Here is a 27427-nt window from a genome sequence, read left to right on the forward strand (position 1 = left end):
GGGATTTGGGGTACTGTGTAGCTGGCACAGGGCATGCTCTGCAAACATTGTGCTGGACAATACTCAAGACTCCTATGGGTCACCCCAGGACTGCATGGTCCCCTATCTCCACCCTCGCAGTCCAACTGCCTCATTCTTGTGGTGTGTATCTGGGGGCCAGGCAGGGATGTTTACCCAGGCTTGCTCTGCACTGTAACCCGAGCCTCAGCCAGCTCCATCAATTACCCTATTGGTAATCAGGCATGACTCCATTCATGTCCAGGAAGTTACACAGGTGTAAACTGCCCCAAGTTAGATCATAACCAGGCCAATTTTGTCTTAAAATTGTAACATTAGAGAGAAGCCTCTTTTGGCATCTCAGTAGATTCTGAGCCGTCCCTCCCATGAACACAGAACTCGCTAAGCAGATACCGGAAATAACAGCCTTGGCAAATGCAGCTGATTTGTATCAGGGGAAAACAAATGTGAAACACCAAGATTTCAGAGGCACAAGTGAGCTGGGATGCAGGGCCAGTGAAAGGTGCACTGATCTCACGGGGCTACAGCCAGTGTGACAGCTAGCCAGAGAGCCCAAGGGGTGAGAGCAGCGGGCTTGCTAACAGCAGGGAACATCTACTCTCAGCACAATTTCCAAGCCCTGGACTCCTGCCCAGGATGGGTGGTGTGTACGGCTCTGGGGGTGAATATCCAATCTGGGAACAGTTGCAAAGTCTGGGGTACCTCAGCAACGCCCCCCCCCCCCCCAGATCATGACTATAGGCATGGAAATAGTAAATGCTAAGCCACCATGTTAAGGCAAGATGCAAACAGCTTTTAACTCCTTGCGAGCCAGGATCTTGGTTTGCAATGTGATCTGAGGCACCAGACCATGCTCCAAGGACAGGTATGGCTTTTCTCTAGCTGGCTGTGGTGCGAACACAGCTGGGATGCAGCATTCGGGTCCGGGCAATAGCAGAAACAATGGCTGGGCATTAAAAAGGGATGCTGATTTATAGCAGGTAAGGATTTGGCCCAGAGGATCTAGCCCTTTCCCCTGCTGAGCTAAGACCTCCATATGTAACTGACCGGTGGGGAGGTTCATCGCTGATGAAAAGCGACTGTTTCCACCACAGCTAAAGGGCCCTAGACAAGCTGCTTTTAAATAAAGAGGTATTAAAAAGCAGATCTCACCACAGTCAGACCATGCTTCTGCCACTTTTCTCCAGCCCCTCACTTGGGAACAGGGAGCAGATGTTTGAAATGAAGTGCATAGGGGTTCAGTCAGGCACTAGCAGGGATAGCAGGAAGAGCTCACAGTACTGCTGCCCCCACCTCCCCGCTGCGTCACAACCCATGGACCAGCAAAGGTGCTCGCTTCCTGTGGGTAGTAGGAGACTGGCAGGCAGAAGTGTGGGGTGAGAGGAGAGCACAGCGCTTGAGGGCAGTGGAGAAGAAATCCTGGAGAGTGCCAGAGAGCTGGGAGGCGAGTCGTGGTGATGGGAAGGAGTGGAGAAGGGGCATACGTGGGACATTCCACTCCACAAACCAGCGGAGGCTCCCTGGGATGCCAGTCCCCTACAGACCCCTGCAAGCGTGTGGGGGTTTGTTGGGCTGCCACTACTGTATGCCCTAGCAGGCCCCTTTGAGCCCCTTGCAATTCCCCCAGCTCATTGAGAGCGTTGTTAGCCTGGTAGCTCCCAACTAGCCTACATATGCTCATCAGCTCTCTGACATGCTGGCGGAGGGCTGTCTGGAGACCAAGGAGCCTAGTTAGCCTTGACACACAGCTGCCTGTCTAATTATAGCTCACCAGGAATACACAGGGTTTGCAGAGGAGGGGAGGGGCTGGCTGACCTCTGAGGAGCTTTTCTGAAGCTTGCTAAGGTATTGGCAGCGGGTCCTGACACGCCCCTAACGTCTGCAGGGAGATGGCATTGGGGAAGGCCCTCAGAAGATCCTCTGATCCAACACCAGGGAGTTGGTGCAGTGGTGCTCTGCTCCACTTCCTAAGATAGCTACTGTTGGCTCCCTTCACATGGGCCTCTGGAGGTCCACAGAGCAAGGTGGGGGTGCTGCTCCCCCTTACCTCAGGAGCCCCTATTCCCCCCATTGCCTCCTTCCCTTGGAAGGGATCCGTTTTCTTCTGTACACCTCCTCGTTATTTGTAGGGCAGTAGTTAGGTGCTGTACACACATACATGTACATCATGATGATCCCTGCACCTGAGTATAAGAGGAGAGAGATCAGGTGGAGCCAGCCACATGGGGGGAAGCACATGGTAACAGTGAGCTGTAATCAGCATGGCAAGCAGCAATTACCGGCTGTAGTCTGTGGGAGTGGGGCTTCTTTCTTGCAGACCGCAGGGAAGTCAGCAAGAAGTGGGAGAACGGCCTCCTCAAGCTCCACGCAGGCCACACTCCCATCTTAAAACTGACATAAAAACTAAGGAAATTCACAGACAAAAACTTTGTTAAGGTGAAGGTTGAGCATATTTAACAGTAACTTCAGAGATGGAGAGCCATACACAAATGTATGACAACTGTTAGACAAGAAATGAAAAATCAAGTTTAAACTTACAAGAAACCCAAACATTTGAAAGCATGGAAAGTCACAGTTCAGGGACACAAAACTACCTTAACTCTGCCCCCTTTTGGATCCCCGGAGAAAATAAACTCAGGCTGTGCTATCCATATAAGAGGACACAAGTATATAACCACATAAACTCAAATGCTTTACTCTCAACCATAGCAGTCTATGGTTATGCCAACTCCAGCCTCCTTTACTGATACAGACACCACCAAAAACTCCTACTTGACCAATTCCTGCTTGGGCAATCAGTAAGCCTTCAGTCCCCACTCCTCTTCCTCATGGGACTGGGCCTTTTGTTGCTGTGGGCCATTCACTGATATGAGGAGCATTGACCACAGCCAGCCTAGCCACAATGGAGACATGAAACCAGTGATAAGCCAGTATGCTGTGGTGCCCATTTTTAATACCCCACTTTCTCAAAAGTTAAGCCATAGACTTCAGACTCCTTAGAAAAGAGTCCTTGATCCCAAACCAACACAGCTTACAAAGTAACAACAAAAGGAACAAAGCCAGGATGATGGAATTGCTAGAATTGGTCTAAATCTGATTGTGGGTTTGATCTGCTGGTGGTGGTGGCCCGTGATGTACAGGATGTCAGATTACCTGATCTGGTGGGGCTGTCTGGCCTCAACCTCAGTGAGCTCAACCCTGCTTTTCCATGCTATGAAATGTTTGGGTTTCCTGGTGTTTGACTTTAGCCTTGAAGTCCCTGAGTCTCCAGAAGCTATTAGTCCTTGAACAAAACAGTCTGGGATGGATTTGCTTCTCAAGTTACTGATCTGCTCGCTCAGCCTTAAATTCCCCTTTCCCAAAGCCTTTGCCTGTGGTGTGAGTGAGCCAAACCACACTCCAGGACTCCAAAGTGAGTTGCAGCATTGTTTGGTAATTGTATGAATGACCCTTTGCATGGCCATAATTCCTGCCATCTGCACTCAAAGCACCTTAAAAAAATTAATGAAGTCTCATGAGCCACTCGCATCTCCTGTGGGGGAGGCAAGGAGCATCACTGTGCAACTCAGGAACAGAAGCATAGGAAGGTAAAGTGCCTGAAGTCGCATAGAAAGTGATTGAGGAGGTGGGAAGTAAACCCTGATTCCCAGAGCTGAGCCTTAACCACAAAACCCTTTCCCCTCCCTCTCGCTAATCCCACTAGCATACTCTCTTCTGCAGTCCATGAGGACCCCTGCATCTTTGCCCGCTGAGGATCCATGTGCCCAAAGCCCCATCAGTGGATAATGCTTACTTTTGCCATGTGCTCAATGACTTCTGCAGTCAAGTGCTGCCCGGTTCCCCCCGTCTCCTGCAGTCTTCTCTGGTGTTCACTATGCCAAACATGTCTCGTTGGGAAATTCCCCCTTCTTGCTGGTCCCCTCCTCACCGACATGGATTACATAACACTCACCCTCATACAGACTCCCTGGAGACCAGCTCTTAGCATCTCTGCACAAGGAGAAGCTGCTCTTTATTACATCTATTTCCTATCTCTTCACCAGTGGTTCAGCCAGCCCGTCAATGTACCCCTTGCCTCTTGGTTGTTAGTTTTCTTTACCATGGGAGGAAGGGTGGTTGTGTGGTCTACTGTGCCAAGTACCTCTTCTGTACAACTGAGGTGGGGAGTTCTTTGTAGCTAGATAGAAGGCCGGCAGCTGCTCTGAAGTGTGCCCAGCTGGCTATGGCCCCATGGGGCCATCTGCCTGCTGGGGATTGGTGGAGTGCAGAAATGCCTTGGCCATGCTCCTGTCCCAGGCACGCCCCCTACGCTGGGCAGATTCCCTGCTCCCTTTGCGTGCAGGCAGCTGGACACAGACCTGAGCCCAGTCACCTTGGCTACATGCGCTCAGCGCACACTGAAATCAATGGCGCTTGCCTGCATGATACCGATGGCGAAATGTGGTCTTTAGGCCCTCTGTGCTTCAGTTTCCTCATCTGCAATGTGCAGCTGAAAAGCTCTACCTCCCAGGGCATGTTCATGGTAACGTGTTTGTAACCTCGGCTATAGGAGCGCTGGCTCCTGCACAGAAACATGGCAGAAGCCTTTCGCTAATTGAGGGGCACAACTGGTGCAGCCATTTGCAGTGTTTTGTTCACTGTTCCTAAGGTCTCCAATGGGTTAGGGGGGTGCTGCTTGGGCCCCGTTGGACTGGGCTCATGTATTTTGGATTCCCTGCCCTGCTCTGGCTGTCAGCTCTAACCTGAAGCTCCCCAGCATAGAATTCCCAAGAACCTGTATAATCCCTTCAGCATTACAGGTGTCCTAATGGGTGATCAGAGCCATTCCTTGATCCCTCCAGTCTGGTTAAGTCAGTTCTCATAATGGATCCAAAGGGGCCTGGGAGCCTGTCATATGCCCCCAGTGCAAGTTGCTTAGAGCAGAACAGAGACATGACAAGTTCCAGCTCCTAATATTGTGCCTGCATGTAGGGGTTCTGCCAAAACAGCTGGATCCCCAAGCACTTTCAAATGAGATACTCTCCTGCTTGCTGTATTTCTCTCTATATATAAAATGAATCACTTTACCCATCACTGAATTGCAGCCCCTCTGGGGTGGAATGTGGCAGCTGTTTAACCACAACAACAGTTTAGGGGAGGAAGTAAAGCAGAGTACCATAGCCAATGAAAACTGCAGGGGGGATTGAAGGAGCCAGAACGTGTTTGCTCAAATATATAGTTGACCAAGAAATAGAGCCTAGTGCCATGGGAGTTAGGCACCCAAATACCTTTGAGGACCTAGGCTCAGCGACAAGGGCTTCAGTCTTACGTCTCACCTGGAAGCCAGCCAGCAGTAGTGTAGCTGAAGCACTGATTTAGTGCTGACTCAAAAGAACACTCCCGCCCCCCACTAAATCACCCACCGCGCCTTCAGGGAGCAGCCTTCGTCATCCCTAGGCTTGTCCTGACCCCACTGGGCTTTTGAGATCGAAGCCTATGGTAGCGTGGCCTGCAGGTAGAAAGAAGAGAACTTAAGGAGGCTGGTTGTTGCTCAGTAAGCTTGTTTAGCAGTGCAGGCTAGGTGCAGGAGCTGTGTGCTCCATGGTGGAACTCCAATTATCCTCCTCGGAGGTACAGAAATGAGACCCACGTGGTATGAGACCCGGGGCTATGGTCGGTGCTGGCTAGACTACAGACCACCCTTCTAGATGTGATCAGAATGTTTTCGCCTGTGGCCCTTGTGAGCAAAGGCCAGTACTGATCTCAGCGATGACAGGAGTTGACACCATGTATCTGTACAATATAAAGGTCAAGGCGAGTGACTGAACCCTGGGAAGGGAGGCATGACGCTTGCGTTGAGTTGGAATGTTATGCCCTTTTTTGGTCAATATATTTTAGTGCCTAGATATCGCAGTGACTGGTGGTATACAAAAAGTATGGCTTGACGTGCCCTGTATAGTATTGCATAAGGGCTCTGGCCAGGACATCCAAGTGACTAGCGCCTGGTTTTCAGAAGACAAGTGCTCAGCAGATGCCCTTTTAAAGCATCTCAAGTTGAGACTGGCAAAAATCCCTAGTTACATCTGCCAACCTGGGTCTCCCCATCTCTTCCTTATCCCATCCCTCCCTCTGGGTGAGAAGGGATGCACTCCATAGCCTTTGCCAGTGCCTGGCCAACCCCCCTTACCCATGGAAGTTAAGGAGGGATTTTCAAAGGCGCCTTGGGGAGTTAACGGCTTAACTCCCGTTGAAATTCCTTGGGAGTTGGGTGGCACGCTCCCTTTGAGAATCCTAGTGATTGGACCCACTGTGGCCACTGCCATGGTCAGTGCACCAGGTGCCATCTTTGGCAGCAAATGCTGGCAAATCTGTGTGTGGAGCAGCAGTGTGAGAAGAGCAGCAGGGCCAGCTGAACCGAGCAGCCATGGCAGGGGCAGCCTGAAGTGCCTGGCTGCTGCTGGCTCAAGCTCATCGTCAGCCACCAATGCATCATGTCCAAGCCCTTGGGTACACAAGGCCCTGCCCATATGTCTCAAGAGTGGAGCTGACCTTTAAGAGCAGAGAGTGTCAGTGTCATGGATAATGGCCCTGCCTCTGATGGCGTCTTCTCTCTGAAGCGGCACTGTCAAGCTTGGACAGCATGATGACAATCCTCGCCGGCTCTGATCACGGGGGGGTGAGTCCCAGGCTTGCTGAATGCTCTCCCTGCAGAGAGACACCCAGAAAGAGGAGACATTACTCCACATGAAAGACCCTGTGAAAATTCCAGGCCTCCAATCACAGGGTTTCAGGCCAGGACTTGGACACCAGCCGCACCGCTCTGAGAAAGGACATCCCCATTTCTAGAGTCATTCATCCCCCAAAGGATATGGTGCTTTCCAGCTTAGTGAGTGCCTCTCCCACCCTTGCTGTGCAGCCACTTCTGGTGTGCAGCACCTCCCTGACTTGTGCCATCTGGCTTCACCAGGGAGCCTGGCCTTGTAGCCTAACCAGACCTGTCCCATTCCCTCCAGCTTTTCCCTGCCCTCCTGCTCTCCAGCCCCATCGCCTCCTTTGTTCACACATCCTCTCCCTCGCCCTTTACCCCTTTTCTGCCACCGCTCCTGGCTTCTAGCCTCCTTCCTCTCCTCCAGCCCCTCACCACCCTCAGTACTTTGGGGGGTGCGCTCACCCCCCCCCCAGTTCCTGACCCCTCCATCTCTTCCACCCTCCTCTCCCTCAGCCCATTCCTTCCTCTCCCCCATCACTCTCGCCCCCAACTCGCCTCACCCCCTGCTCTCCGTATCTGCCCTCTCCCTTCTCATTTCTCAGAGCTCCCCCATTGCCCATCTCCTCTCTCCACCCTGCTGGCTGGCTGCGCTCCCCTTTCCCCGCTGCCGGGCCCCCTCCATCGCTCGCTCCCTGCGTCCCTGAGCGTGCCGGGCCCCCCCCCCCTCCATCCCAGCGCCTGGCCGGGGAGCCATTGGCTGGCTGCTGCGAGGGGAATTGCGCTCCCCTGCCAGCCGAGCGCCCTCGCCATTGCGCGCACGGCCTGCGGCTGCGGCACGGAGCGCGCTCCTTGGCGGCGCGCAGCCAGGGCCGCTTCAACAGGCTGCCGGCGAGCCCAGCCCCGCGCCGGCCGGCTGCCCGGGGGCCATCGCGGCCGGCAGGATGATCGGCGTGAACAGCATCAACAGCAGCGCCGGGCGCATGCGGTCCCGCTCCATGTGCTCCGTGCGCTACGGCCGGAATTACCGGGGCGTGGAGACCTTCTGCTACGGCTGGCCCCAGCGCTCCCGCACGCTCAAGCCCGTGCTCTACACCGACCTGGTGGTCAGCCGCCTGCAGAGCCGCAGGAAGAAGAAACCGGTAAGGGCTGGGGGCACCGCCGCCGCCGGCTCCCGGGGGAGAGTTCGGGCTGCGGTGGGGGCCGCCGTCGGGCGGGAGTTGGCGGAGGGGGCCCGCTCCCCACCCGGGGCAGAGAAAGCTTGAACCCCCTTGAAACGGCAGCTTAGACTCGTCTGTGACCCCCCAGCCTTTCCCCGGGAGAAAGGAGCGCACGCTTCGGGTCCTGTGTGCGCCCCCCCGGTCCATCACAGCCACACACCCATCACCGTGCGCTCGCACCCTGCGCGCCCGGACAGCCCCCTGCGCTCAGCCCCAGCCGGCTACACAGCGGGGTGTGCGCAGGGCAGGCAGCTAGAAGCCAAGAGCGCACTCCCCTCCCTCCCTCCACGCACCCACCCTTGCTCGGTGGAAGAGGAAAACAGGGTTTTAATGATCCCCAGACTTGACAGCAGAGCCCAGCCTGCCACGCTGGAGCCGCTCTAACCTAGGGGCAGTTCTGTTCCACCACCAGATGAAAGCTCCAGTCTTCATTAAATCTGAGACGGGCCTCTTGGGACTCGCCTTTCTTTTCAACTCCCTTCCCGGTGGCTGCAGTTAGAAGCAGAAAGGCTAAGGGGGCACTTCAAAACCTGCCCGCCCATGTTCTGCGGAGACGGGGGTTTGGGATCCAGGCCTGGCCTCCTGGCAGTGCCAGTCCCATGGCTCTATGTAACGACAGCGTGACATTGCACCACTGTGTGCAGCCTCATGCTGGCTTGACAACCACCTTTTCTTTAAAACACCCTGCAAGCAGGATCAGGGCCAGGGTACGCAGGACTGTCCCTGCAGTCTTCGTCTTAGATCCAGGTGCGTCATGCCAATCAGGACCCCCGCACGGCAGGAAGAATGGGGAGAGAGCCCACCATGGGCTCAACAGGACTGGGGGGTTCAGGTTCCTGTGCAACTTGCAATTTGGTCTGGAAAGGTGGGTGGGTTTCCTTAGCCCACTAGGTGAAGAGAGGGAGATTTGGGGCCAGGTGCTTGCCTGGTGTAAGTAGGTATTGATTTCAGTGGAGAAACCCTGATTTACACCTGCTTTGGATGTGCTCCTTTGAGTTTAGTCCTGGACTCTGGTAGAGGGGCATGCTGGGTGAGGAGGAGCAAAGAGGCACTGCCCCTTGCCAAAGCAGGGGGAGAAGCCTTCCTACAGAGCAGCAGCCTCAGGAGAAAACCCCCCAGAATAGTGCCAAGCTGGGCCCAGGGAGGGGAAGAAGATGGGGAGATCCCACCATGAGCACGGCCTGGCAATGACACATCCCGTCATAGCACAACACAGCATTGGGGCAGGCTGCATCCACGTCACGTTGTGACACACTGAGATGTAACCACGCACTAGGGCCACCTGGCTCAGAAATCCTCCGCTCTTTGCCTCCTACACGCTGCTGATGTTACAGCCTGCAGTATCAAGACACTAGAAGGGGAAGGGTCCTGGGAGCATTGGGATGGGGATGCAATTCCTAGCCCTCTTCAAAAGCTGATGCTGGTATGACAGCTAGCATTGCAGCCACTGCAGGTTGGGAGCTATGGACACCACAGGGCATGTGTGTGTGTGTGTGTGTGTGTGTGTGTGTGTGTGTGTGTGTGTGTGTGTGTGGCAGGATGGGGCCATGCATGCTGTCCCAAGCCACATTCACACACATCTGCTGCATATGTGTGTACCCATGTATGTTCACATGGGGTGGAGGAGGAGTGTACTTCCCTCACTGAGATGTCAGTAGCATGGGGAGCAGAAGGGAAACAAGAGCTTGGAATAGGGTTGGTGGTTCCCCAGCTGCTGCAGAGGAGAGCCAGGATTTCTCACAACTGCAGAGCAGCACTGTATAGCACGTGCAAGGCCTCCCGGTGAACATGAGTAAGGGAATGGACTGGAGGTGGAATGAGGGGTGTAGGGAAGAGACTTGACAGGCCAGGGCAGGTAGAGATGAGAGAGTCATTCCCCCCCACCCCCCGGCCCCAAATCTCTGCACAGAGGGTGGCTCACACTGAACCAATACAGAAGTTGTCTTCAGCTTAGCCAAGCCAAGGGCAGAATGCAAAGGGCTCTTGGTGGCTTAGGGAGGCACCTTGCAATGTAGCTCATGGCTAAGCTCAGGTCCTTGTGAAGGTGGAGTTGGGAAAAGCGCAGGGTTGAGCTCTCATGGTGAGATGCCCCCGGGCACAGAGACAAAGAGGAATCTCTGCAGGGAGGACACTTTTCCTGTACAAAATAGCCCATGGGCTGTGACTGGGATGGTGATGGTCCCATAGGGCTCTGGCACAAACAGGCTCAGAGACCTGTGACCTACCGCTAGTGGCATGTTCCTGATCTCAGACACCATCACACTAAGCCATAGGCTATTTGAGCCTTCTCCGAGTAGGAGACCTGTGTAACCAATCTCCGAGGCCTGGGAAGGGGTTAATTCTCTCTTTCAGATGCATTGATTAATGCTCTAGCCAAGTGTCTGATGAAAAGATTGAAGCCCTGGTTTCAGTGCTCCGCTCTGCCTGTGCCCTGTGGTGGGACCAGTTCCCTGTCTGTAAAATGTACAGTGCACTGAGATCTGTGGCTGTGAGAGCTGCTTAGGAACTCTCTGTTCCTGCACATGGATGGCTTTACCCTAGGCCACTTGCAGCAGAAAATCTTCCCAGGGGGTGGGCAGGACAGGACAGCCAGCTTCTCTCCCTGCATGTGTATGTGTGTCAGGGTAAGAGCTGTCCCCCTCGCAGCCCACATTCCCCCTCTGCTTGCTGCTGCTGCTGCAGTGAGCTCATACCCTATACTGATGTCACAAGTCCCTGTAGCCAGAGGGCACAGATTTATCCATCTCTGCAGGGGCAGGGTGAAGAGGAATGTCTGATTGCTTTAGCCACCTGATTGGCTGCAGGAGTCAACAGGCTGATACTTAAGCACAGTAGCTGCTCAGTGTGGTCTCCACCTGCAGCTATGCTTGGTCTCCTCCTTGCTGTCTCTTGTGCAGTCTCATAGAATATCAAGGTTGGAAGGGATCTCAGGAGGTCATGTAGTCCAACCCCCTGCTCAAAGCAGGACCAATCCCCAATTTTTGCCCCAGATCCCTAAATGGCCCCCTCAAGGATTGAACTCACAACCCTGGGTTTAGCAGTCCAATGCTCAAACCACTGAGCTATCCCTCTCCTTGAGCCAATAACCAGCAGTGCCCTGTTTATACGCACAGCAGCATGTCCTCTCTCCCTCTCATCGCACGCTCCCCTTCCATCCAGGGCACAAAGCAAAGCAGAATTCAGCCTTGGCTGTGATTAATAGCACCTGCCAGGAGGCAAGAACCTTGAGGCCCCAACCTGTTAAAGGGCCAGCACCACCAAAAACTTCCTTTTGTGGAGGAGTTTAGAGCTAGACTGACAGCCCCTGGGGACTAGAGCCCTCAGTCTATCCCCAGAACAGGTAAAGCCTGGATAGAAGCAAGGCAAGTTTCACTCCTGCCATCTCCTCCCTGAAGAACCACGTCCCACCCCAGGCATGGGCTGGGGATTCAGTCTCCCTGTCCTCTGCTGAGACAGCTAACAAGGGGAGTTAGGAGTGATTCTTGAAGCCCCAGCAATGGGCTCAGCCCTGCCCAAATCTTTGCTCGAAAGAATGTACAGACAGGCAGCAGGACACACCAGGAGAGCAGGGAAACTGGGACACCAGTTGTGGTCCACCACGAATCTTTGAGGTTGGACTGAGACCCCCGGATTCATTTCCTACTGGACACCAGGCAGCTATCAGCTGGGGGCAGCTTTTATTCTAGTAATGGCAGGATTTCAGTGGAGGTGAAAAACTCTATATTCCGGTCCCGGTGTCCCAAGCACTCCTGTTTGTTAATGTTCCCTAACTGCATGGGACAGCGAAACTGTATGCCTTTCCATCCTCTCTCCATGCGGAGCTCCTAGTCTTCTCCAGCCCAGTTCACCATGCTGACACCCCCCCGCCCCCCGCCCCGCGCATGCACTTTTTCTGGCTCAGCAGCTCCTTGTGATGCATGCAGTGTATGTAACAGAGCCGTTCCTTCTGAATCCATAAAGCTGTTAGTCCTTTAAAGTGTTCCCAGACTGTCCTGGAGCCCCGACGGTTGCACAGTTCAGCTCTGGTGGGCTGTTCTCCAGAGCTGTGCAGATGTCCATCTTGTTCTGAGTTTTCAGGGTGCAGCTGTTGCTCTGCTGCTTCTCTTGGAGCAGAAGTCTTCTTCTCAGCCCTTTAGAGGGCTGTGGTTAGAGCATCCCCAGTCATCTCCAAAACACTTCAAATCTCCAGCTGGATGAATTTACCCAAAATTCTTCCTGGTTAGTTGATATGTATCTCACTTCCTTCATCACTTGAGGCCCATGCAATCTCTCAGCATTGCTCTGCCATCAACCGCCTGAGTTCACATTCCACTCCCTCTCAGAGCACCTTTCTGGCCCATGTTACAATTCCCTACATCTTGTATGGAGCTGTGCAGGCACTTGCTGTACTCCTGGTCTCCTTCTTGTGCTTTTTCCAAATCTCTTTGTTGTTTCTCTCCAGGGTTTTTAGCATCTCCCAGCTCAATACTGCAACACTGCACAAGGAGCCTTTCCTCTCCTTACCAATGGCAGATTCATTGCCATCAGCTCCTCTCCTTAGATAGCTAGGTCTGCTTCTTCCCTCCATGACTGGATTGTCCTCCTTGAGTCTGGCTCTGCATCGTTGTCCTTTAGTTGTCTTGCTGCCGAAATTCCAGCAGATGGCTGCTTAATGTACCTCAGCTTCTCATTCCCTTGATAATAACCAGATCTGAACTTCTCTAGAGCGCTGTGGGTGGTTGGACCCAGGTCCATCTGAACATGATCCTAGTCTCTTTTCAGGGAATGCCTTTCCTACTGAGGCTGGGTTCAATTCTCTGCCTACATAGAGCTTCTCTCAGAGGTGCGATGGGGGTGGCTTCTTACCTCATCGAAAAAAAAATCAAACCTACATTGATTTCACCAGCAAATCCATTGGTCAGTAAATTATGGACCTCAAGCCTGGGCCTTCTTAGATGAACTTCTGTGAGCTCAGTGCACCTTGCTTGGGCAGAGCTGGCTTTGGCCTGGCCCCGCGAGGATGCCATTGGAGACAGATCCCCAGACAAGTATTCCAGGTTCCTTCCCATGGTGGTGCAGCTCTGTCAGAAAGAGGCACTGTTCTCCTTCCACATTATAAATGGCTGGCTGAATGGTGTCTGATGTTCAGGCTGTGTGAAGATGGGCTGGAAGGACACTTATGTACTTTTCTATAGAGCCATTCAGCACCAAGGATCCCAACCAGTAGCCCAAACCCTGAAATCCATACTCAGATTTTACATAGTCCAGATGCTGGCTGAATCGGGGGCTTGTACCTGAGTAAAAGCTGAAGGAGGACTTGAGGCTTTGGCCCTGTATAAAAGAATCTCTCTGTATATGAAGTGTGTCTTTCCCAGTGAAATGCAGACACTAACATTCATTCTTCATCGGCAAAGCTCCCGAAGAGTTGGGGCCAGAAGTGAAGTTTAGGGAGCAGTTTAGGGAGGCAGAATGTTAGCTACCCAGACTGGAATTTGGCCCCAACATTCCCATCCATATTGCTTAGAAAATGCACTCGGATCTTTAACACACACATCTGAACAACAGCATCATGGTGCCTTCCCCAACACCATTCAGGGGCATTGATTCACTGCTGACTCAGGGAGTGGGGGTGAATCGTCCCTCCCCCCTGGCCTGCCACAACTTGGTGAGCTCCCAAAGTCCTGCCAAGGCCCCACCAGGCTCAGGGCAGGAGTTGGGAAGCTGTCACAGCCCAAGTAGGTATTACGGCACAGCCCAAAATCTGTGGGTAGGGGTACCAGAAAAGGTTAACACCCCAGGGAAGCCCATCCTACAGGACCTGCAAGGCCAGGAGGAGCCTTTGCTTGCCCTGAGTGCTGTTATGTTTCCCCTCTAACTGTCATGAGAGCCATAATTTGTGTTACAGTAGCACCCGGGAACCCCCATCACAGCCCAGAATCCCATTGTGCTGTGTGTTAAAGCACAGAACAGAGAGACAGTCCCTGCCCCAAAGAGGCTCCAAAGGGCCTCCCTTGCTATGTGCCTAGGGTTTGAGTGATGTCAAACCTTCCCCCCACCCCCAGCAGACTAGGATCCCCAAAAGCTGGCTATTGCCGACTGTACTGATTTACAGCCTGGGTATGACACGGCGGTGCTGGGGCTGTGATACATAGGAGCTATTCACCCAGGTGAGCACCATTGTGCATGAGGGCAATGTGCACTATGCTGGCCGTGTGCCCAAGCTGGGTATTTAGGGAGGCCTGGCTAATGACTGGGGTTGGCCACAGTGCTTGCAGGACAGGGATTGGGTCTTTTCTGTTTGTACAGTGCCTAGCACAACGGGGGTTCCATTGTGCAGGGATTGGGGCCTCGGGGTGCTGCCACGATATCAATGTCCTGTACGGCTACTCGCATAGGTCTGCCCAGGAACGTGCATGCAAATGTGAGCCCCGAACCTCTGGGCCAGCGAGTTTTCAGAAGAACGCAAGCCACGAGAAGGAGGGAAAGCCCAGTGGAGTCGGCCTTGGCACATCTGTAGTGGTTTTCATCTTCAAAGCGCTTGCAAAACATTAATTAGACCTCACCGCCACCCTCCCAAGTAGGTCAGTGCACCATAGTACAGATGGGGATGTGCAGGGGAAACGACCTGTCCATGGCTACACAGTGAGTCAGCGGCAAAATCTGGCATGGCACCCAGGCGTGATCAGTAGGTGCTACCCTAGCAGTAACGTGGGCAGTGCAGCCAAGGAGAAGGTACCTAGTCCCCTGAAACTCGTGTGTGTGTGACTCTGCCACTGCTCACGGAGCACTAGGGACACAGCTGCAGCACACCCCACTCTGGTTAGGGGCCAAGCAGTGGGTGTGGCTTACAAAAAGGAGGTGTGTCCAGTGTGCATGATCCATCCCTGTAGTGCAGTGTAGCTTCCCCCTGCTTCTGAGCCTGCTGCATGTACCTCTTCTTTCCATTCTCTGCCCCGCAGCTCTTCACCAGGCGCCTTCCCAGAGGGATTCAGGCGGCTTCACTCGCTGCATTTTCCCCAGAGATTTTGTTTACTCCTGATCCCATGTAGCCTACCAGCCCCCTGTGTGTAACCCCTTTATTAGACCACCCTGTGGTATGGAGAATGTGTGTGGCTGGGGTGGAGGCATTACAGAACCTCAGCTCACGGCCATTTTCTCCTCCCCGCCTCGCGGCTGCTGGATTTGTTCAGTGTGCAGTTTTCCCTGCTGTCCAGTAGGAGGTGCTGGGGTACAGGCTGCCCCCAGCTGCCCCATTCTGTTTGTATCCTCTGCCTGTCCAATGGCAGCTGCCTTCCTTTTCCTAGCCTTTCACAGCTCACCCTCGCTGCCGCATGGGATTTCTGCCCACTCCTCGCTCAGCCTGGCCCCGCTTGTCCCTTTACTGATCCCCAGCTCTCACAGAGATGTCCAGGGCCTCTCCAGCACTCCCTCAGTCATAGCCCTGCTTCTGGCCTGAGCCTCAGAGTTGCCCATCCCTCCTTACACCCTCCGCACCGGTTCCAGGCAGGGAGCTTCCCACCCCAGCTCCCTACTTCCCATCGGCCCATCCCAGTGTGCCATGGGCACCGTCCTCTCCCGCATATTCGGGAGGTGAATGCAGCTGCTTTGGCTTGTGAAGAAAACACACAACTCTCTCGTCCTCACCCGTCCCCCTTCTGGCCTCAGGGAGGCACCCACACCTACCCCTGACTGCCCCACCCCTGTGGGTGCCAGTGTGGAGGGAGTGACAGGCCCCACTCAGGGTAGCGTAGCAAGCATTGGCCCCCACTGACCGTTGTTCTCTTGTCTCCCCAGGCTTTGTACAGCTCCATCAAGAATGAGAAGTTGCAGTGGGCCATGTGAGTAGCGCCCCGGCCATGGGCCAGCCTCTCTCACTGGCTAGATGGGGCTTGGGGGGCTCTGGCTCGAGAGCTCCATGCAGCGCGGACACATGGCCCCCGTTAGATGAATCCTTCAGACGCTAGTTTCTCTCCTCCTCATTGCTTTGCTCATAGGATCCAAACCATCCCCACCTCTCCCTGCGGGCCAGGCCAGCCAGGAGGGTGGCAGGTGTGACCTAGAGGGCAGATTGCCTCCAAGAGGGGCCAGAGCCCAGCAAAGTCCATGAGAAGATGCCGCGTGATCTCTCCGGGCTCTGGCTCCAGCCTAGGTGAGGAAGAGTGCAGTTACTGCATGTGCTGGAGAGCTTGCTGCCCAGGAACAGGAGTGATGTACAGAGGGGCCTGATAGGGCAGCAAAAAGCAATGGGGGGGAATTGAACATAGACTAGACTCGGGCTGTCCAAAGGCGGGAAAGGAAGGGTCCCAGCTTTTCACCCAGCTGGAAGCTGTATAGCAAAGCAAGTCAGACTAGGCCCAGCTAACAGCTGGAAGGACGAGCTCAGGGACTGGGAGACCCAGGAAGGCCCAAAGAGGGAAATAACCTGGGCAGGATCTGGGCAGGCCTGAGGTGTGGAGTAGGAGCTCTGCAGGCAGCAGCATTGGGGAGTAGCTGAGGCAGGATTTACACAGCTATAACCAGGGTGGTGGAATAGCCCCACCCAGGGAGGCAGGTGTAGCTTGGAGGTAGGCTAGGCGGATTGTGAGCCGACCTAGCCAGCTGTTGGGGTGCAGTGGGATTCCCCCTGCCTGGATCTACACTGGGTCACTCATAGCAGAGAGTAGTCCAGACTGTTGGACCAGGCCAGGAGGGACAAAGCCTGTATAAGATGAGAGCCATTGATGGTCTGCTTGGGCATAACAGGGGAAAGAGGGCTCTTCCAGGCTAAGTGGGGGAGTAGCCCTGGCCAGGTCTGCACAGTGTAGATGAGGGGTAGACTAGGGAGCAAGATTTTCAGAGCTGCCAGCCTGGGGAGTCTGTGCACCTGCAGAACTGGCCTGTTCCTAAGGACTTGAGGAGATCTGCAGGGGGAGCTCTGGAGGGACTTGGAGTGGGGGGACTCCTGGGCAGAGCCAGTTCCCAAGGCCCTCCCCTCTTGCCCAGTCTGCCTGCAACCTGGACCTGGCTATGGCCCAGCCCCTTACCTCGTGCCTGGAAGAGGCCAGGGTGGAGAAGAACCACAGTGGGGCAGGGAGCAGCAGGGGAATGGGCTGGGAGAGCCTCGCTGGGCAGGGTCTGCTCGGGCTGGGGCTATAGAATTGGGGGAGGAGAAAGAAGTCATGGCTATGACAGGGAAGTGGCCCCCTTTCCCAGGGCTGGGAGGGGCTCAGGGTAGGGTCCTAGTGCCTAGCCAGCCAGTTCAATGGAGGGGCCATGCCCCCCGCCCACAGCTGCCGTCCCCATAACTGGCAGCAGTCGCGTCGCGGGGAGCTCACGTAATCCAGGCTCTGAGCCGATGCAGCTGCCATGGAGACGGCCAGCAGCTGCGGAGGGGTTTAATTAGCAGCGCTGTGTTTGTGAGGAAGAGGGGAGGTGGCAGAGTGGGGCTCCCACATTTTTGCACTGGGAGAGCGGCACCAAGGAGTCCAGAGCCCAGCAGGGAGCATGATTCACAGGCTGCGAGCATGTGAGCAAGGGCCCACCTCCCTCGCCAGCTGGCTGTCGGCTGCCTTCCGCATACAGCGTGCCCGCCTCCCACCCGCATATGCACTCCCCTTCCTGCCCCTCTCCCCCACCCCCCCAGCCCACAGGGCTGAAGGGATCTGCAGGGCTGGCTCGTGATGTCCCACAGCCCCTCCCAGTGCCTGTGGCTAGGTTCCTAACTGGGTGCCCGTCCCTCTGGAGCCCAACATCTCCTCAACCAAGCGCACAGTGGGCTGGGGCTCTGCGTTGCCCCCTGCTCCCCTGAGGGTGTCAGAGCCAGGGCTGGAGTTTCTCTCTGGAGCTTTGTCCACTCCTTGCTGTCAGAGGGGGATGTGAGCCAGTCACCACAGGCCAAGATGGCCTCCTGCGGTGCCAGGCACCAGGGCACTGGCCCTTCCCTGCGCAGCAGACCCCAGCCTGGCCCCGTTGCCTGCACGTTCTCCTGTTTTAGCCAAAGTTGAGCACTGGCTACCAAGGGGCCTTCCAGGCACCTCCCCTCCATGGGGCAGGCAGGGGGCTCCCGTGCCCAGCTCGAGACTGACCTAATCGAGCCCCTAACCTCGGAGAGACGTGGTGCAAGAACCACCAGCCTGGCAGAGCAGTGAAGGGGCCTAGGGCACAGCTCCCAGGGGCAGGGAGGGGGCTGTTGGTGTCTCTCTTGAGGTGATTTGAATGGGAGCACTCCCACCACGTGGGCTCCACCCCACCCCATTTGGCATGACCTGGCTAGAGGGCTGGGTGGTGTGTTGGCTGGCCCTGGTGCCACTAACCCCTGCAACGTTTGCCCCACAGTGATGAGGAGGAGCTGAGGAAGTCGCTCTCTGAGCTGGCCGACCCCAACCCCAAATCCATCAAGCGCATCAGCAGCTGCAGTAACCCCTTCCTGGACTTCTCTCAGGACCCCAGCATCGCCACCTACAAGTACGGCCTGCTGGTGCGCAAGAGCCATGCGGACTCCGACTGCAAGAAGAGTAGGTGTCTGGGGGGCGGGACTGGGGTGTGCTAAGGGCAGAGCCAGTTCGCAATGGGGAGCCACTCCCTTGCAGTCACTAGGGTCGCAGTGGGACGAGTGATGCAGTGCCACTCCACGCCCTCGTGGCAAAGGGGCTTCGGTCGGGACAAGGCCTGGCTCAGAACCAGCTCACGCCCTGACCCCTCTTCATTCCCCTCCCACCGTTTAGTGGGTCCATTTTAAAAACTACTTTTGTGCAAAATTACAGCGGAACTTTCAAACACGCAAGCCAGGCCCTCCAAATCTCTGCTTCCCGCAGCACCATTGTCTGCAGCTCCCGCACTCGCCCACGTGCCGTGCTCCTGGGGGACAGGGGCCTTTCAGTTAGTAAAGACTCCGTTTGGTTTTCATTTTTGTCCCTGTGCTTCCAGCTTCTCAGCTGAGCACACCCCAGCCACCCGCAGCGGGAACCCCCACAGAGATTAAAGCAGCGTCGGAGCTAACCCCACCTTCAGCAAGAGCAGCTGTGGTATCTGTACTGGGAGGAGCAGACCTGAGGGCCTGACCTGCGGCAGGTGTTGGGGCTGCATGGCTCTCTTCCATTGGGAGATAGCATTAGTGCGCCGCACGCCGACGTCATCGCCACCTGGGGGTAGGGGGAATGGAAGCTAGGTGCAGGGCCGGTTGCAGGAGAGACCTTTCCCCCGCCCTGCCTTAGCTGTGTGCGGAAGGAGACAGCTCAGCTCTCCCCCCATCAACAGGACCTTGCTGTTCCTCTGTCTAAGGTGCTAATCAGGCCTGGACCCCTGGGGGTGGGGGGAGGAAGCAGCCAGAGACCCCGTTCTGGGTTGAGACTGGTCGCAGGCTGCTCGCTTGTTGCAATGATAATTAAATCTAGTTGGGGGATGGGGGGGGGCAGCAAAGGGAGCCGCCCAGTTCTGCGGCGACAGAGGAGTATGCTACCTTCCCACTGCCAAATCCTCCCTAATCCCAGGCCAGTTGATGCCTCCTTGATCTGATTAGAAACTGGCTGTATTTGCTGCATCTGCTGCTGGGCGTAGCAGCGCCTGGCAGGAAATGCTGCCTGCCTCTGCTTCCTCTGAGCGGCTAGCACCGTGGTTAAACACAGCAAAGAGAGCACTGAACCGTGCCCTGGCTGCCTGGCAGCAGCCTCTGGCCCCAGGGGGCAGCACGCAGGATCCTCCCTCCACAGCAGCCAGCTGCTGACTCTCACGGAGGGCACAGCTCAGATGTGCTGCCCGTCCCCTGGGTGGGCTGATGTTCACGCTGGCAGAGCTTGCTGTGCCACTTCACGCTTGGGACTGACTTTCCCCTGACTCTGCTTCTCTCTCCCTTGCCAGCCCCCAGAGGGAAGAGAGGCTGGAAGACTTTCCACGCCATCCTGAAGGGAATGATCCTCTACCTGCAGAAGGTAGGGTGTAGCGAGACCGCTGCCCGCCTGGCCACCCCAGGACAGGGCTTGAACTCAGGCCAGGCAGCTAAATCACAGGGAGGCAGTCTGGACTTCTGCCCCTGCCCCCACTACCCTGGTGGGTTGGGGGACCCTGCTGCAGAGATAGATCAGGTGGAGGGATCCTTGCTGCTGTCTGGAGCGTGGCCTCCATTTAAGCACCATGACACCGTGCACTAGCCGTGAGCCTTTGGCCCAGGGCAGGGTGAGGCATCCCTGGCCAAGGCAGCAGCGCTGCTTCCCCAAGGCAGTTGTTAGAGCTGTGGCCCTTGCAGCGTAGGACGGCATTACGGCAGGGTCTTGGCAGAGGAGTGACACACCAGCCTCCAAGCTGGCCTCCTGCCTGAGACTGCAGCCTTTATTTGCAGCAGCAGTGCCCCCCACTGGGCTAGCAGCATAAGGAATGGCCTCCCATAGGCCATTCATACATGCAGTCCTCTCCGCCCCCCCACCCCGGGAACACGTGGACACAGCCAGCTCATGGCAGGTTGGTATGCACCACCCTGGGAGTAGCCCTGATGCCTAGCACTGCTGTGCCTGGTGATGGTGAGCTCCTAGGAGGAGTGGCAAGGGCCACTATAGCTCCCCCTGTCCTGCTAGAGCAGGACCCTAGCACCAAGGCAGGCTGTGAGAAGCAGGACTCATTTGTAACCGGAGCCTGGCCTTGCAGGAGGAATATAAGCCCGGGAAGCCCCTGGCAGAGGAGGAGCTGAAGAACGCCATCAGCATTCACCACGCGCTAGCCACGCGGGCATCCGACTACAGCAAAAGACCGAACGTCTTCTACCTCAGGACAGCCGAGTGGCGGGTCTTCCTGTTCCAGGCCCAGTGAGTACAGGGTGACCAGATGTCCCGATTTGATATTTGGGGCTGTGTCTTATATAGGCATTACCCCACCCCCACCCCAACCCGATTTTTCACATTTCCTGTGTGGTCACCCTAAGTGAGTAACCTGGGCCAACGCGGGAGCTCCTGGCTGCACAGGCCAGGCAGGCAGGCAGTACTGAGGGGCACCAGCTAGAAACATCACACTGGGCAAGCGTTACCAGTCTAGCACCACCCCCAGGGCTGGGAGCGGGCCTGTGGGGCCAAGGGCAGCATTACGCTTTTCAGTCCCGCGACTGCTTCTCCTGGAAGAAAAGGTGAAGTAAGGAGAGCCAGCACTCCTTTGCCATGCCCCCCCTCACCGCTGCACTGTAGGGAGTGCCCCTGCCACTTGGCCATCACTCAAGCATCGATAGAAGCCAGCTGCTAGCTGGGGTTATGTGCACCATCTGCCGTTACCATGGTCCATGGGCAGATGCTGGCCTAGGAGGCCCATTTCTCTGTTCCAGTAGGGCACTTCCTCTGTTCCCAGGGCTCCAGCCTTGAGGCTGGCACCATCCCTGGAAGGGGGCGGGTAGGGAGGGTGCAGCTTTGGACCCATGGCTTAGTGCTTTGGCATTTCCCCACAGGAATACAGAACAGATGCACTCCTGGATCACACGCATCAACGTGGTGGCAGCCATGTTCTCTGCTCCCCCGTTCCCCGCGGCCATCGGGTCCCAGAAGAAGTTCAGCCGGCCCCTGCTGCCCAGCTCTACCACCAGGCTGTCCCAGGTAACAGGGTACAAGCCAGCTCACTGTGTTAGCGGTGGGGGCTGCAGGAGCAGCACTAAGGGCTAGCTAGGACTAGGGTTGCTGAATGTTTAATCGTCTGTGGCCAGGACGAGCAGGGAGGCGATATCATTTGAGTTAATCAAAGCCGGAGAAGACAGAGGAGCTGCAGAGGGGCCAACACACACTAGGGAAACACGCAGCACAATGGCAGGTGAAATTCAACATTGCCATGCCAAACAGTGCACAGTGGAGGGGTAAGGTAGAAGGGAATAAGTTGGAGCAGCTGTGCAAATTAACAGTCAGCTCGGGAAAGGGACCAGGCTGTGCCTGGGGACAGCTCCGTGAAGACCTCTGCTCAGTGCACGGCTGTGCTCAAAGCCTGGGCCTCTTCGTACAGACAATACTGATGCCATGCCACAGAGCAACGGCCCAGTCTCCTGCAGGGAACGGGAGGGGCTTAGAGAAGGAGCAGGGGCCTGGATGCTCTCCAAGGGAAAGCATGGGATTGTGGCTGAAGGAGAGAGGGCTGCAGGGATCCTGATTAGTTGGCCTAGCGCAGGTAGAGCAGGAGCTTCTGCTCCGCCCAGCTCATAACACAGGGACACTGGATGAAATCAAAAGGTGGGCAATTCAGCCCAGTCCCAGGCTACTAAAAGAACCTAGTTTTGGAAGGGAGCCAAACCTTCATGGCAGGAGCTGGACTGGTGGGGGTTGGGCAAAGCATTCCCTGGGGCAGGTTATCCCCTAAGTGCCCCCTGCAGGGGTCTGCTACCAGACACTGTCAGAGACAGGAACTGGGCCTGGCTGGGCCCTTAGGCTAATCCAGCATGCCAGCCACCGCAGCCAAGTGGTACAGTGCCCAGCTGCAGTCCCAGCCAAGAGCGACATGGGTGGGTGGGTGCTGCGAGCAGGGCCTGCTCGGGAAGGGGCACTAACACAGTCCTGCTGGGCCCCAGGAGGAGCAGGTGAAGAGCCACGAGTCCAAGTTCAAGGCTATGGCGGCAGAGCTGGTGGAGCATCGCTCCTCGTTGCCCGAGAAGAAGGTGAAGGGCAAGGAGTGTGAGGAACTGAAGCAGAAGGAGGAGTACCTGGAGTTCGAGGTGAGCTGGGTGCCCACCTGCTGGGGGGGGGCGCCCTCTGCCCTTCCACTAGCAGTGGCCCTGCTCCCGCCAGCTCCACATCAGCACTCCCAGTTGCTGATCAGCGGCTGCTGAGACATCTCACTGCCTGGTGGTATCATCAGGCTGAACAATGGGAACAGCTCAGGGAATGTGCCATGGGGCTGCTCCACAGCCCTCCTCCCTTCCCTGCTCACAGACCCACCTGCCAGCTAGCACCGTCCAACCCCAACCCCCCACCTCTGCCCTGGCTGCCAGTCCCCCCAAAGGGGGAGAATTGGCTCAGCACAAGCAACACTAAGACTCGTGGGCACCTATTGCTGGCACCCCGCCCCCGGGATCAGTGAGGCAGCAGTAAGGGCGCAGTTCCATTGAATTTTCAATCCAGTATGAAATGCTGAGGAGAAGCACATGGCTGCTTCACCCACTGAGGCGGGAGAGCCAACTCCAGGTCCCAGCCGCGAGGCTGCACTCAGTGCTTTATGCCCTGCGCCTCTCACCCTCTCCTCTGCTTGCCCACAGAAAACACGCTATGGCACCTATGCCATGCTGCTGCGCGCCAAGCTGAAAGCCGGCTCCGAGGACCTGGCGGCCTTCGAGGCCACGCTGTTCGACGCAGCCATCAGCGAGGAGGACAGCCTCAAAAAATCCCGCTCCAGCCCCTCCCTCAACCTGGAGCCACCTAGTACGGGCACCAAGGTCAAGCGCAACATCTCGGAGCGCAGCAGCCGCCATACTACCAACAACCTGCAGAAATCCTAGACGGGCAGCGCCTTGCCAGCCAGCCCCGGGGGCAGCCGGGCCCTTGCCAACGAGAATCTGCATGACTTCATCCTTCGTGGGCACAAGCCATGGGGCTGACAGCTCTCACCCAGCCACCAGCACCAGCCCATGCCAGCTCAGCATGGAACCAGAGCCCTCCACCGACTCCATTGGAAACACATGCCGTGCGATGCCGTCTCCAGCCCCTGGCCACCGGGCTCACACTACAGGACTTAACCCCCCCACCCCCAATTCCCTGGGAACTGGGTGCAAGTTTCCAGAGTGGGGAAATAACCAAAAACCAACCACTGAGCTAAATTCTTCAGTGTAAAAAGCAAAGCAGCGCTCTCCTGCTCAGGCCCCCCACCACGGTTTCTAGGAGACAGACAGACTCGGGGAGACAACCCAAGGGGGGCCCTTTTATACAGCCTCACTGCAGCCCTGGCCACCCTAGGGGCCAGTTTCTTTAAAGCTGCCAGATGGGCAGAGCCCTGGCCGCTCCCTGTGATGCCCTCCCTCCCCCATCTGCTGGTTTCTTACGGTTTTGAACGTTTTTGTGATACAGTTTTGCACTTTTTAGTACTTGACTGAGCTGACTTACAGGGAGTTTTTGGGGGGTAATTTTGATGCTTTTTTGGGAACTGTAAAAACAAACCCCAAGCTCTCCAAGGCATTTGTTTCCTAGAGCTGCTGCAGGTTTTCTGTGACTGCGGGGGGTGGAGGCCCAGCCCCACCCGCAGCCGCTAGCCTAGCACTAGTTTTCTGTGTTGCACAGAGGAGCTGCGTAGTTCTGCACAGCCCCACTCGCGCCACTGGACTGGCTTGTGCCCCTTAGGCAGCAGCTGGCACCTGCCCTCCCACCCTGAGGTGGTGTTGCCCCAGGGCACAGGAAACAACCACCAGCCAAGTCCGGCGTTCCAGCCCTGGATGCAGCTGTACGGTGCAGGGTAGGAAGAGGCTAAGCAAGCCTTGACTCAGCCATGAAGCCATAACGAGGTGCCAGGGTGGTGTCTCGTGAGCACGCAGTGCCCCTTCGGCTCATCATAGTGCAGATCACTGTGGACAGGCGACACGGGTGGCTTTCCCCGTTGCCTAGCTGGCCTAGCTCGGGGCATGGTGAGGTGAGGAGGGAAGAGCAGGGTTATTTTGAGAGCTGGAATTCAACCTGCGCCTGCTGGCCATGTCCCCTGAAGGCTCCTCTCTGCCCTCTGCTGGAGGGGCTATGCTAGTCCTGCCCCTCTACCTCCCACCTGAAAGGGCTCAGAGGCTGCAGCTCTGGAGCTGGTGCCCATGAATGTTACGCCCAGGCCCTGCCTCTCACAAGCCTTTTCCAGCATTAAAGGTCCTTGTCCATCCCTGACAACTGGAGGAATAGCAAGAGGGGAAGGGCTGGGACAGTCTAGGAACAAAGCCGGAGCTAAAGAGGAGCTTTGTCCCCAGCTTGTTGTGGTTACTGGAGGCTCCTCTCCCTTGCGGGGATCAGCATGAGCTCTAGCCCAGGAGCTTGCCTGCCCAGGCTGCAGCCAACCATCCCAGCAGCATGCCTGGGGCTGGGGGCAAGGGGATCCTGTCCCCAACAGGGGGCTGGATCAATGCATGGTCAGCTGCAGCTCAGGGCTGAGCTACAGCACAAGGGTGCAGGCTCAGCCAGTGGGAAATCCAGGGGCCAACAGGACTGCACCTACCCAGGGACCTTGGTCAATGGCAGCAGGACAGCCACGCCCCCTGGCTGCCCTTCGCCCCGACTGCGAATGTGTCTCTTTTTATTCTGCTCTTTCGAGTCTATTGCAAAAAAATCTTTGTACAGCTTCTTCCATCAGTTACTGAAGTAAAACCTGCTCTTAAGCTGCTGGGTTGGAGTCAGTTCTTCCACTGAGCCAAGGGCTGCCAGGCCCAGGAGCAGCTGATCTATCTCCCTGTCAGACAAGTCTCCAATCCCCCCTCATGCAGAGAAGCGCTGTGACTTGGCCTGGGTCACAGGGTCAGTGGCAGGAGTGGTACTGGGACCCTGCCTTCCACCCCCATGCTATGATGGTGCAGGCAGTCCATGGGCAGGCCCCTATCGCCACAACCAGTGGGGAAACTGAGGCGGGGCAAAGTAGCGGAGAACTGTGCTTAAAGGAAGGGGGACCAAAGGACACAGGTAGGGCTGATGTGACCCTAGCAGCACACACGCCCTAGCTCCCAGTGCAGGGGGGTAGGTGTTCTCAGGACCCTGGAGCCACAGTGAAAACATTCTAGGAGTCACACCCTTTATTCACCTAAACCAAGAAACCTGATGAGGGATCTTTAAATAAGAGCAGAGAGGGGGCTGGGTTCTGCACAGCAGGGCCTGCCAGGCTGCGGCCAGCCCTACCAGAGGAGAGTCGAAGAGGCATGGGCAGCCCATTCTGGGGCCAAGAGGCACTTGTATTCAATCCGTGGGCAGTGCGGGGGCTCCGAGCCTGCCGCAGCTCTTTCCCTCCAAAGTGTCAGTCACAGCCGGGCTACCCCGGGACCAGAGGGAGGCACCGGCAGGTCAATGCACCTGCTGCTGCTGGCTGTGAGGGGGCTCACCAAGCAGCTCAGCAGAGGGCAGCGGGTGCAATTTCTGCGGTGGGGCCGGCGGCTGCTCCTCTTCCACTGACTGGCTCCCATAGGCACTGTCCTCCTTGAGCTCTGCAAAGAAAAGAGCCAGCATGGTAACAAGGGCAGTCGGGCCCCTCCTGAGCGGCAGCCCTAGGAAGAGGTCTGAGACACTAGGTGTGCGCTGCTGGCCCCCGGGCCTGCCCCAGCCCTTACCTGTGCTTTGCAGCTTGTCAGCTGTCTCTGCTTTGCGAAGCATCCTCACTCCCTCGCTGAGCCCCATGGAGTCCAGTGCCTCCATCAAGCCCCCCAGGCTGCCGCCAGCGAGCTGGGGAGAGAAGGCAGTGAGAGTGGGCTCGGCAAGGAGGCCAAGGAGAGGAGAGGGGTTCCCCGCAGGGGGGACTCACCTCATAACTGAGCAGGAGGCTCCCGCTGGGGGAGGCTGTGTCCTTGTACGTCTCCACCAGGCTGCGCAGGCCCAGTCTCTGGGCCAGCTCAGTCCAGTCCGAGCCGCTGCGGTCCTGGTTCAGTAACTGCTCCAGGCCCTGCAGGGTGTTGCTGTCGAGTGACAGGGTGGTCCCTGGATGGGGAGAAACACGTGAGCCCATCGATGGGCCCAGCCCTGCCCAGACACCGTGCTGCCATCCCAGCATGCTCAACCCCCAGAAGGGAGGGGTGTGACTAGGGGGAACCCAGCAAGGGAGGGGGCTGCTCACCTGGCCTGGGGGCAGCAGGCTGCTCCGACTCCGGGCCCTGCAGCGAGGCATGCAGCAAGATCTGCCGCACCTGGGAGAGACGCATACAAGACTCCTGAGCTGTGTCCCGGAAGCATCCCCACAGCCTGTTCCTCCCCCATTCCCTCACTGGGCTCACAAGCGCAGGCTGAGCTCCCCCAGCAGAGTGGGGCTTCCAGCACTCCCCAGAGAAGATGCAGGGAGTGGGAGCACTAGTGTGGGGGGAGAGCAGAGGCAGGGAGCGAGCCCACACGCTGCTGCTCTGCTGGCCCCCGACAGCACCACAGGCCCAGGAGAAGGTCCTGGGACCCCACCCTGCCAGAGCTGCAGGTTCAAGGGGCTGCAGTGCAGAGGAGCCTGGAGGGCAAACACTCCTCTCCCCACTCCCAGCTCTGCCACCAGCCCCCTACCCGAGGCTTCCATGGGGACCAAGGGCTGCGCAGGGCCCCCAGGTGGCCTGGGCAACAGGAACACCCACTACTGCACAGAATGCAGGTGCAGCCTTCAGGGTGGGAAGCAGCCATTGACAGGGGGGCCAGCATTCCTGCACTGGCCCTTACAGAGCCCAACACCCACCTTGGAACCTGGCACTGGCCTCGCCAGAACTCTGGTCAGACCAGCCCCCAGAGCCATACGCCCCTCAGACCCGTGTCTATCATCTCATAGAGAGCCCCACATCCCAGGAGTGTCTCTGGGACCCCACCTCACACAACACCGCGGTGCCAATGCCTGCCACGGAAGAGCGAAACATTTGTCCTTTAGCTTCTTTTGATGGGATTCAGCAGCTGGAGGGATGGCAGAG

At 56.7% G+C, this 27427-nt stretch overlaps 2 protein-coding genes across 7 annotated transcripts in view; one reads left to right on the forward strand and one right to left on the reverse strand.

Annotated features, from left to right (window-relative positions):
- The window catches only part of PSD (pleckstrin and Sec7 domain containing), a 107185-nt gene extending 82014 nt beyond the window's left edge, over positions 1-25171 (forward strand). For both annotated transcript variants that reach the window (XM_084633571.1, XM_084633572.1), the window contains exons 11-17: positions 15697-15740; positions 18217-18395; positions 19738-19808; positions 20518-20675; positions 21302-21446; positions 22403-22546; positions 23087-25171. In XM_084633571.1, coding sequence (XP_084489697.1) covers positions 15697-15740; positions 18217-18395; positions 19738-19808; positions 20518-20675; positions 21302-21446; positions 22403-22546; positions 23087-23326 — 981 coding nt within the window. In that variant the 3' untranslated portion in view covers positions 23327-25171. The remainder of the gene's footprint in view (positions 1-15696; positions 15741-18216; positions 18396-19737; positions 19809-20517; positions 20676-21301; positions 21447-22402; positions 22547-23086) is intronic.
- A 382-nt stretch (positions 25172-25553) lies between these two features.
- NFKB2 (nuclear factor kappa B subunit 2) overlaps positions 25554-27427 on the reverse strand; it is a 58719-nt gene continuing 56845 nt past the window's right edge. For all 5 annotated transcript variants that reach the window (XM_084634486.1, XM_084634483.1, XM_084634485.1 and 2 more), the window contains 4 exons: positions 26608-26677; positions 26299-26471; positions 26108-26219; positions 25554-25984 (listed from right to left, as the gene is read on the reverse strand). In XM_084634486.1, the coding sequence (XP_084490612.1) occupies positions 25845-25984; positions 26108-26219; positions 26299-26471; positions 26608-26677 (495 nt within the window). In that variant the 3' untranslated portion in view covers positions 25554-25844. The remainder of the gene's footprint in view (positions 25985-26107; positions 26220-26298; positions 26472-26607; positions 26678-27427) is intronic.

The sequence above is a fragment of the Lepidochelys olivacea genome, assembly GCF_965140295.1.
Source record: "Lepidochelys olivacea isolate rLepOli2 genome assembly, chromosome: 7".
In the NCBI taxonomy this organism is placed as follows: Eukaryota; Metazoa; Chordata; order Testudines; family Cheloniidae; genus Lepidochelys; species Lepidochelys olivacea.